This window comes from Rhagoletis zephyria, unplaced genomic scaffold, assembly GCF_001687245.7.
Source record: "Rhagoletis zephyria isolate East Lansing unplaced genomic scaffold, Rhagoletis_zephyria_1.1 Rzeph_scaffold_04842, whole genome shotgun sequence".
NCBI classification, from domain to species: Eukaryota; Metazoa; Arthropoda; class Insecta; order Diptera; family Tephritidae; genus Rhagoletis; species Rhagoletis zephyria.
Window position 1 is genome coordinate 6,104 of NW_016161925.1, and position 10,540 is coordinate 16,643.

The 10,540-nt window shown below is 34.9% G+C and overlaps 1 protein-coding gene across 1 annotated transcript; it reads right to left on the reverse strand.

Moving 5' to 3' along the window:
• Positions 1-2,850: 2,850 nt before the first annotated feature.
• On the reverse strand, positions 2,851-4,463 carry LOC108371272 (uncharacterized). The gene is made up of 2 exons (XM_017626799.1): positions 4,151-4,463; positions 2,851-4,089 (listed from the first exon to the last, which is right to left on the reverse strand). The coding sequence occupies exons 1-2, from the start codon at positions 4,268-4,270 to the stop codon at positions 3,787-3,789; spliced, it is 423 nt and encodes a 140-aa protein (XP_017482288.1). The 5' UTR covers positions 4,271-4,463; the 3' UTR covers positions 2,851-3,786.
• Between the last annotated feature and the right edge of the window lie 6,077 nt (positions 4,464-10,540).

Below are 10,540 nucleotides of genomic sequence, written 5' to 3' on the forward strand. Positions count from 1 at the left end.
CAATTATTGCGCCATTGTGAATGATTTTGGAAGGAAATTGGAAGGCTTCCATTCAAATGTCAAAATATTTCGACGAAGATAGGAAAATAGAAAGACGAAAAATGGAGCAGCGGTAAGTAAAATTTTAAATGATCTATTTATTTCCGAAATATTGAAAAAAATTTTGGTTTATTTTAAGGATGGAAAAAACTACAAGAAGGAGGTGGACACAGGAGGAATCTGATGGTTTTTTGCGGTGCTACTTGGCTCGCAAAGCCGAATTTGAGCACCCAAAGAAAAAGCGTCAGGCATACGCTAATACACTTGAGGATATGATATCCGTGGGTATTACGGTATGTAATTATTTTACTGATTATTAATTCTATAAACACTTAATTATTGTATTCTCAGGATTCTGGGAGAACACCGCTGTGTTTGGAGGGGAGGATGCGCACTTTGCTACAAGCCTATAAGGCAGCACGCGACAACAATAACCGCACAGGTTCTTCTCCNTCAGGATTCTGGGAGAACACCGCTGTGTTTGGAGGGGAGGATGCGCACTTTGCTACAAGCCTATAAGGCAGCACGCAACAACAATAACCGCACAGGTTCTTCTCCTTCTTCGACCCGTACATGGAGCTAATGGAGGAGATATTTGGGAGCAGCCCTATTATATCTAACTCCCATACGCTGCAATTGGGCGATGGCCCAGTACAAATGTTAGAGGAGAGTTCGCCCATACCAGCACCCTCACCTCCGTCCAACTCCACAACGTCATCGCCGTTATCCCAGTCGGCACTCCCCTTAACATCATCGTCGCTGCCACGGTCGCCACTCCCCTTAATATCTCAATCAATGTCTCCTACTCATGCTAAAAGGAAACGTTCTGCGCGCGTACTTTATTATGATGAAAAATTGANCTCCACTTAATATCTCAATCAATGTTTCCTACTCCTGCTAAAAGAAAACGTTCTGCGCGCGAACTTTATTATGATGAAAAATTGAAGCTAAAGAAAAAAGCATTTGAAGAAAAAATTAAACAACGGGAAGAAAAGTTCGCAGCAACGCAGGAGCTGCTTCGTCAAAAATGGGAAAAGGACAGGGAAGTGGAATTGAAAAAAGTCCAATTATTGGAAAATATTATAAACAAAATTTAATTGTTTTATTACTTTATTGTTTAGGAAGGACGATTCACAAAATGTATCGAATATAGTGTAACGGCGACTCCAAGATTCTGAACCTCAATTCCCATGAGTTCATTGTAAAGTGATAATAAAAATGAAGTTCGAAGTGGACAGATCGAGTGACAGCCGAATATTAGCCATTACTATTTTTATCACGACATTTTGAATGTAGAATGTTCTTTTCAATGAAGTGGTAAGAATAGTAATGGCTAATATTGGCCTGTCACTGGAATCTGGCCACTTCGAACTTCGTTTTTGTTACCACTTTACAATGCATTCATGGGAATTATTGTCCAAAACTTAGTAGTCAACGTTACACTACATTCAAATCATTTTGTGAGTCGTGCTTCTTAAATAATTAAGTAATAAAACACTTACACATAGTAGAAGAGGTCTGCGTACATCATTTCCTTTTTAAATATTCACAATGTTTTGCACGGTAAAACTTGTTTGTTATTTTTTTATTAAAAAAAAATAGGATCATACTTAAAACAAAATCGTATATTTAAACCAAAGTTTCAAGCTTTATACAAATTTAAGGAAAATTCAACAAATTTTCATCAAAATTGTGAACATTTTAATCAGAATTAAATTTTAGTATTATAAAGTGCGGAAATTTAGGGGCTAAGAAACTGTGTACTTAATTTGTTTTTTAATTCTGATTAAATAGTTTAAAATTCGTTGAATTTTCCTTAAATTTGTATAAAGCTTGAAACCTTGGTTTAACTATATGATTTCGTTTTAAGTATGATCCATATTTTTTATAAAAAAAATAGCAAACAAGTTTTACCATGCAAAATATTGTGAATATTTAAAAAATAAATGATGTATCTACGCAGACTTTTTCTACATTTCTTGATTACATTTTCTAGTTTTAATTTTAATTCGTTTATTGATGCTAACGAGAATAGTCTTGATTTTATGGATAAAAAGTGATTTTAATTTTAACAATTTTTGTTTGGAAATAATTTTGATTTTATTTGAGTTTTTGTAGTCTACATTACATGTTCTAATAAAAAAAGTTTAAAAAAAATGAAATTTTAATTTTAACATTGGCTTTGTATTGAAACTACTATCATTTTATTTAAGTTTTTATAGTCGTTAAGTTAAATTTTCTAATAGTATCGTAACTCACGCTTGAGTTTATGTAGGAAATGTGATTTTAATTTTAACATTTGTTTTTGTTTTAAAATTACTTTTATTTTATCTAAGGTTTTAGACTTAAACTTAAATATTGTAATAAAAATAACTTCGTAGCTCACGCTTGAATGTATGAAAAAATGTGATTTTCAATTTAACATTGGTTTTGTATTGAAACTACTTTAATTTTATTTAAGTTTTTAGTATTTAAGTTACATTTTCTAATAAGAATAATCTCGTAACTCACGCTTGAATTTATGTAAAAAATGTGATTTTAATTTAAACATTTGCTTTGTTTTGAAACGACTTTTATGGTATCTAAGTTTTTGGTCTTAGATTTACATTTTCTAATAAAAATAACTTCGTGAAATTTATTTTTGTCTTGAAGTTACGTTAATTTTATTTCAGTTTTTATAGTTTAAAGGTACAATACATAATGTCCAAAATGAATTTAACAAGTGGAATAAATAGACAGATTACGCTTACTTGAAAATTAAAACGTAAGTAAATTTTGAAATTGGAAAAGTTAACTACGGCATTAATTTGCTGTGAAAAGGGAAAAAATTAACTTTCGTTTTTTAAAGAAAAAATTTGTAGTTTTCGTTTTTAAGAAAAAGCACTAACTGACTGTGGTAACATAGCACCATCCACCATTGTCACCGGAACAAATTTACAGCTAAAAAGCTTTGACTTTTATTAATTTCGGTAACAGTAAGCCGAAACAGCTGAAATATAATTTAAAATTAAAATTTCATAGTTTTTCTATTTTTGGATGTTCAAAATACCTGTTCGGATGGCAGAAATGTTTTTTTTTAATTCTCCTAGTGTTTAAGGTCACCGATTATTGCGCATAATGAATTACATTTAAATATATGAAGATGGGTTTGTGATGTTAGTCTTGAGCGGAAATACAAATAACATAATTTTATTAGTTTAAAGGTAAATGTTTAGTTATTTAAATAATGTGACACTTACATAAATAGTTAAAACAATTATATTTTGTTTTGTCGTCTCAAGTGATTGAACAGAACTTCTCTTCTGTCAAGAGGCCCGTCCTGGTTGGGTTCTTCGATATTCTCCTCAAGTTGTTCAAAATTTACTTCATTATTCTCACATAAATCATCCATGGAGATGCAAATGTTATGTAAACCATATATGCCGGCTACTACGTTCGTCACAGCTTTTAAATCAATTTGTTCAGTAAACTTAAGCAATCTCCGAAAGCGACCCTTTAATTACCCAAACGCATTCTCGGCTATTATGCGCGTAGAAGAATGTAACTTATTAAATTTTCGTTGACTTTCCGTTAAATTCCCATAATCTTTATAGGGGGATACAAGCCAGTTGCTTGAAGGGTATGCTGAATCTCCGATAATGAAGGATGAATTCGGAAACATTTCTTCGAAACGCGTTTCTGCCAGTTCATAGATTCGAGATCGTCTTAATACTCGGTAATCATGCATGGATCCCGGTTCACCACAACTTATGTTAATGAACTTTTATTAGCATCCACTACCGCTTGCAATACAATGCTGTATGTTTTCTTCCGGTCAAAATAGTTCTCCTTATGCTCTTTCGGTGCGTTTATAGCTATATGCGTACAATCAATTGCTCCAATAACACCGGGTATACCTTTTTTTTGCTCGAAGCTATTCACAACTTCATGCATATATGCATCTTGTGGCCACCTAATGTGGCGTGGCTGATCGAAATTAAAAATCCAGTGACTCGACGTACTGTTGACCATGCAGCCGATGGCGCTACTCCAAATAAGTTTGCCAACTGCCTAAAAGTAACCGTGTTACTTACGTACCAAATGTACATAAAAACGAATTTTTATTCGCAACCTTCCACCACCGGATAGATAATCGACTTTCGTCCAGATCTGCATGCGGTAACAATATTTTTTCTAATAGGCGGCTTTTAAAGCACTTCAATTGTGAGAATTCCACATCGAAGATTGTCATGGAATGTAGATGTACCCCACAAATCTGACATATGTGGACATGAAAACCAACCCAAGGACATTCTTTGTATTACCAGTAGCTTCAATAACTGCGACGCTCCAAAAACTGATTAATGTTAATTTCCAACCCACTAGAAAGAGCACAGCGGATGCGGCGTAAATCGCTTTGATCTTCGGCCAAAATTGTCGCAACCTATAAAAAAAAAAGATTTTATTTAACTCTCAAATATTTACCAAATTTCCAATGCAATTGTTCATTTTGTTTTGTTTGTTTTGTTATTTTCTGACAATTCACACCAGTGCTGCCAAGACAAGTTCAACCGAGTTGGAGTGTTCTTTTGCTGCTCGTGTACAAAAGAATACTACAAATGTAGAAAAATATAGTTATTTATATAAATATACATATGAAATAGATATATTTTAGGTATGCACTTTTTTATCCCATTAAATTTTAGTAGGTTAAACTGCAAAGTTCAATTTCTTTTTGATGGCGGTGCTAGGAATTTCTGTTCCTAATAAAAGAAATTGTCGAGCATACTTTATATGGATGAAACTGTACAACACCGAATGCAAAGAAATTATTGAAAATCAAAGTTCAAAGCCATTTTGATATCCATATATGTAGTAGTAATTCATTTACCTATTGCATACATTGAATTTAACTTCGTAAACAGGTGGCAACCCTCTTCAAAATATTTCCAAACCATAACTTCTTTCGTGTGGCACTTATATCGGGATACATATTTCAAGTCCCTAAAAGCCTTTATTTAAGTTGATCTTCATTTTGCAAACAGGTGGCAAGCTCTACATGCAGTTTGGAAATAACGGTCTTTCAAGGCCATTTAGATGGTATCGGGAAACATTTTTAAATTTTCTAGTTGCCTTAATTTAAGTTGAACTTGATTATGTAAACGGGGTGCAGTTTAGAAACAAAGTTGTATCAAGGCCACTTTGATTGATATCCATATTGTGGTAATTCATTTAACGTATAGTTTAGGTCATATTTAACTTTCGTAAACAGGTGGTAAAAAAAAAAATCAGGAACAATTTACTATAAGAGCGTGCAATTGCTGGCTTATGCCGATGACATCGACATCATCGCTAACAAAAACCGCGAAGTCTGTTCTGCCTTTTCCATGTTGGATAGGGAAGCAAAGCGAATGGGTCTGGTGGTAAACGAGGACAAGACGAAGTATCTCCTGTCATCAAACAAACAGTCAGCACATTCGCGCCTTGGCACCCACGTCACTGTTGACAGTTACAATTTCGAGAAGGTAGAGATTTTCGTTTACTTGGGAACCAGCATTAACACCGATAATAATGTAAGCATTGAAATCCAACGTAGAATCACTCTTGCCAACAAGTGCTACTTTGGACTGAGTAGGCAATTCAGGAGTAAAGTCCTCTCTCGACGTACGAAAACCGCGCTCTATAAGTCACTCATCATGCCCGTGCTGGTATATGGCGCAGAAGCATGGACAATGACAACATCCGACGAGGCGGCTCTTGGAGTATTTGAGAGAAAGATTTTGCGGAAGATTTACGGGCCTTTACGCGTTGGCGACGGCGAGTACTGCAGACGATGGAACGATGAGCTGTATGAGCTGTACATCGACATGGACATAGTGCATCGAATTAAAAGACAGCGGCTCCGCTGGCTTGGTCATGTCGTTCGAATGGACACCGACGCTCCAGCTCTGAAAGTCTTCAACTCGGAACCCGCTTCCTCTGCTGGAAGAGGGAGGCCCCCACTGCGGTGGACAGAACAGGTGGAGAAGGACTTGGCTTCACTTGGCGTTTCCAATTGGCGTCAGTTGGCACAGAGGAGAAATGACTGGCGTGCTTTGCTGAACTCGGCCAAAATCGCTTAGGCGGTTACAGCGCCAAAAAAGAAGAAAAAAGAAACAGGTGGTAACCCTGTTCAAAGTATTTTCAAAGCACGCTTGTATTGTGATACATATTCAAATTTTCTAATTCCGTTAATTCAAGTTGAATTTAATTTTTAAATCTGGTGGCAATCCTCCTACATGTGGTTTGGAAATAAAGTTTCTTCAAAGCAATTTTTATTGATATCCATATTGTAGTAGCTTATTTGACCTATTGCATATGAGCCAAACTCGATATTTAACACCTTACTAAATATATCTCAACACAAGTTTCGAAATTACAAAAAATTTTTGATTCTCACAAAATAAACCATCTCGTCATAAAGAACAATATTTTAAAAATAGTTCTTGAAAACCCCCAATTTTTTTAACCGCGTCTTTTATAGAGAATTAAACGGGGAATACGATGGTATAATTTAAAATCCTTAATTTACTGGTCTTCACTATGCAAATCAACCTCAAAAAGTTCAACTGTTAATAGCTAAGTTAGCTTTAGGACAATCTTGACCATCTTATATATAGAAATGTTAAACCCGTTTCTTTAGCTTTAAAACGACGTTAAGATGAAGTCTCTACAATGAGCAGAGACCGAGATATAACGATTTGAAGAAGTACATGATTAGTCAGAATCACGAAAAAATGCAAACTTTGGCAGATCATATTTCCAAGGAAAAAAGCAAAAAAAAATTCCTCGAACACGTGTTAGCTTATTTCATGTATAGAACCCATAAAAAAATTTGGAGCCAATCGAAAGTGTGACATTTCTGAAATATGGTATCCGATATGAAAAAGAATGTCTCATATATTCAATTTAACTTTTTAAATAGGTGGCAACCCACACACATATAATTAAGAAATAAAGCCTTTTAAAAACCATTTCGATCGATACTTATGCTGTAATAATTGGTTGAACGTATAGATAATTTGAAATAAATTTTTTAACAGGTAGCAAGTCTTTTTGAAAAAATAAAACGTTATTATCAACAGGCCAAGCCTTTTAATTTGATACCTCATTTTGTAAAACCGAACGATCTGATAACAGATCTGATAAGACAAAAATTTTTCGGGTATTATGCATTGATATTTCAATACATAGATTACTAAAAGAGAATCAGATCCACATTAACTCCAATCAACATATGCGCGTATGTATGTACATATGTACATAAGCCGCGATTAGATTATAAATATTTCCCCGGAGCTGCAAAATCTTTTACTCAAAAGTCGAAACACACACATACTTTTTGTCTCCTCGCTCACTTGCAGCGCAAGCACATGTTTCCAGAAAGATGAAGTGATTTTGTATTAAAAATCATTTATGCACATATAATTGAATCAAATTAACACACACTTTTAACTGCTTTATAAATACAAAAATTTTATGAAAATTTCACTTTATAAAGCCCTTTAAATCAATTTTGTTTTTATGAATAAAGCCATTAGAAGATATCATCCACTACTTCCAATATACCAAACGAAAGGAAAAACCTTATATTTTGTATTAAAGAAACCAAAACCAAAATCATTCAAGCGGTTTTCGAGCATTTTGCTAATAAAAAATTAGCTATTTTTTCAACAATTGTTTGCCTTAAAATGCTCAAATTTTGTCGAATTTATATAAAACTTTTACACAATAATATTTCCACTGCTCTGAAGAATTTATGTTCCGAAAATGAAAGTTATATCTGCAAAATCTAAGAAGAGACACGATATCGAATCGAAAGTATCGATTTGGTACTAAGTTAAAGTATCGCTGTAAAAATATCGGGTTCCAACTAATATCGGAATAAAAAGACTCGATATCCCAAATACCGATATTAAAATAAAAATTTAAAATTCTCTGAATATTGGTGTCGTATGTAGGCCGCCAAGGCGAATTTATACAAAGTGTCAAAATTTAAATTGGCCCCAACCAAGGCGAATTTATATAAGGTGGTGTTACTAGCTCAGCTGATTTTGTGTATGTGTTTCGCCGTACGGCTTCTGATATCAAATTGAAAATTTTTGTTTGAATTTCTACACACACTCTTACAGATTTTGACAGTTTATGCCGCCAAAGCAAAAACAAAATACATGTAATTTTTTGTTTTCGTACTCCTGCTATCACCTTACATTAATTCGCCTTGGCCCCAACGTATCTTGTTTTTGCTTTTGATGGGTGTGCTGTCAAAGCAGTAAAAGCAAAAAACAAAATACGTGTAAGGCAAAGAAATTAGCTGGGCCCTATTGCACCAACGAATTATGATTAGCATTTTAGTAAATTATCGAACTTGCGCAAAGGTATGTGTTTCACCAAAATGATAAGGAAAAGTCACTCAAATGAGTATTGATAAGTAAAATATCACGCAAAATCATAGATAACCGTTGCACCAAAATTTAAAATGCTTAGCGAAAAGATTTTAGCGGATAAGTGATAAGTTATGTAAATTATCAAAATTTATTAGCATTTCGTTGCATCAAAAATTTGTATTTATCACTTGTCATTTTTCATTTTGCTAACTTTAGCATTATTTTGCTAAAAATAATTTTACCTATCATACCAGCGATAAGTTACATTTATTCAGTCTGAATGAATTAATCAATGCTTTAACACGTGATTCGATAAAATATTGACACAAAAAATGCTTCGATTTGAAATACTAAATTTATTAGAGGACAGTCTGCAAATAATAAAAGGCGTGTCATAAAAGAAGAAATCAACTGCAGTTTACATATTGGTCTAGTAGAAAAATTTTGCCTATTTCGTAGCCAAATTGAAAAAATTTTATTAACAATTGAAGCAAACTATAATAATGGCGTGGTCAAAAGCATGGGGTCCACAAATTAGCGCTATGTAGAGGAATCCATCGGATGCCAAATGCCGTGATGAACAAATTGATGGATTAAGCTATTTGTTGGCCGGAATTTACGCAAAATATTTCCACACAATTTTTCAACATTGGTCGATTTCCTTAAGTCGCAGGGTGCATTAATGGTACTATGATAAACATAGACGCCCCTAAGGTTACTGAGTACCAGTTTGTTAATCGGTACGGAAATCATTCAATTAATGCAATATGGTTTTTGTTTTTTTGTTACTGAATTATTTTGGAAAGATACAAATAAATAATCCTGAAATGTAGAAAAATATAGTTATTTATATAAATATACATATGAAATATATATATTTTTAATATGAACTTTTATAACCCATTAAATTTTAGTAGGTTAAACTGCAAAGTTCAATTTCTGTTTGAAGGCGGTGCTAGGAATTTTGTTCCTAATAAAAGAAATTGTCGAGCTTACTTTATATGGATGAAACTGTACAACACCGAATGGCAAAGAAATTATTGAAAATCAACGCGATTTCCGAGCGTCTGGCACTTTAATCTACTAGAACTTTATGGGCTAAAAAACTGCATAACAAAAATTTTTAGAAATATTCTGAACAAAATTTAAAAAATTTAGGGTGTGAATAGTAAAGTTTGTTTAGTTTGTATAATTTTTTTACGAAGTTTTGAATGTAAATTTATATGGAGTTTGTTATGTAAAGATATTATGAACATTAAACAAACAAAAGACAAGTAGACAAAACTGGTCAAAATGGCACGCTTAAACGCAAACGAAACACAAAAGCTGTAAGTTCTTAGCGAAGTAGACTAGATTTAAGTTCTTTGGTTCAGAGCTAAATAAGACGAATTAGTACTCATTCCTACGACAGCCGGATCTACGTACCGGAATGACTCGGGTTTTACTCGACCAAGGGCTGTTGTTTCGGCGACCTAACGCCGTTCAGATCGGCGATACCCTTCACCTATTTAATATCCATGGAGCAATACCTTGCAGCCGGATTGCTCCGCATCCTTCTTCTACGGGCGGGCGTTGAGCCCAACCCCGGAGCAGAAACATATTTCTGCTGTGTCTGCCAGAAACGACTCCATCCGAACTCCACTTCGGTTAGGTGCAACTCATGCAACGGATGGAGTCACCTAAGAACCTGTTCTGGCCTTAGGTCTCACCGAGAGTAGACCACAAGCTTTGTGGCTGTTGTTAACGCCAAATGGCACAATCAGCCTCCACGGCTAACCGCTCAAGCAACGCGAGGGTGAGAACTAGCACCCGAAGAGCCTGAACGGCTCCCAGAAGCTCCCCTGAGCAACAGCAAACCTCTGCACCCCCTCACCCTCACACCAATCTACCGGCCGCTCCAACACGCGCGTGCGAGCCAACAAGCAGCTCCTGTTTGCCCACACCATCTGCTCCGTGTGCCATACAGATTATACCGGAATGTGACATCAGTCAAATGCAACACATGCCTTGGCTGGTGTCAGTTCCGTCTATGCTCTGGCCTACGTACCACACGCGAGTGGACAACGAACTACAACGCCCCCTATTGTAGAGTACCG

Coding starts and splice junctions, on each gene's coding strand:
- LOC108371272 (XM_017626799.1), bottom strand. CDS start 4,270: ATGACAATCTTCGATGTGGAATTCTCACAATTGAAGTGCTTTAAAAGC. Junction 4,090..4,150: donor TATCTATCCGGTGGTGGAAG/GTTGCGAATAAA, acceptor GGTTACTTTTAG/GCAGTTGGCAAACTTATTTG.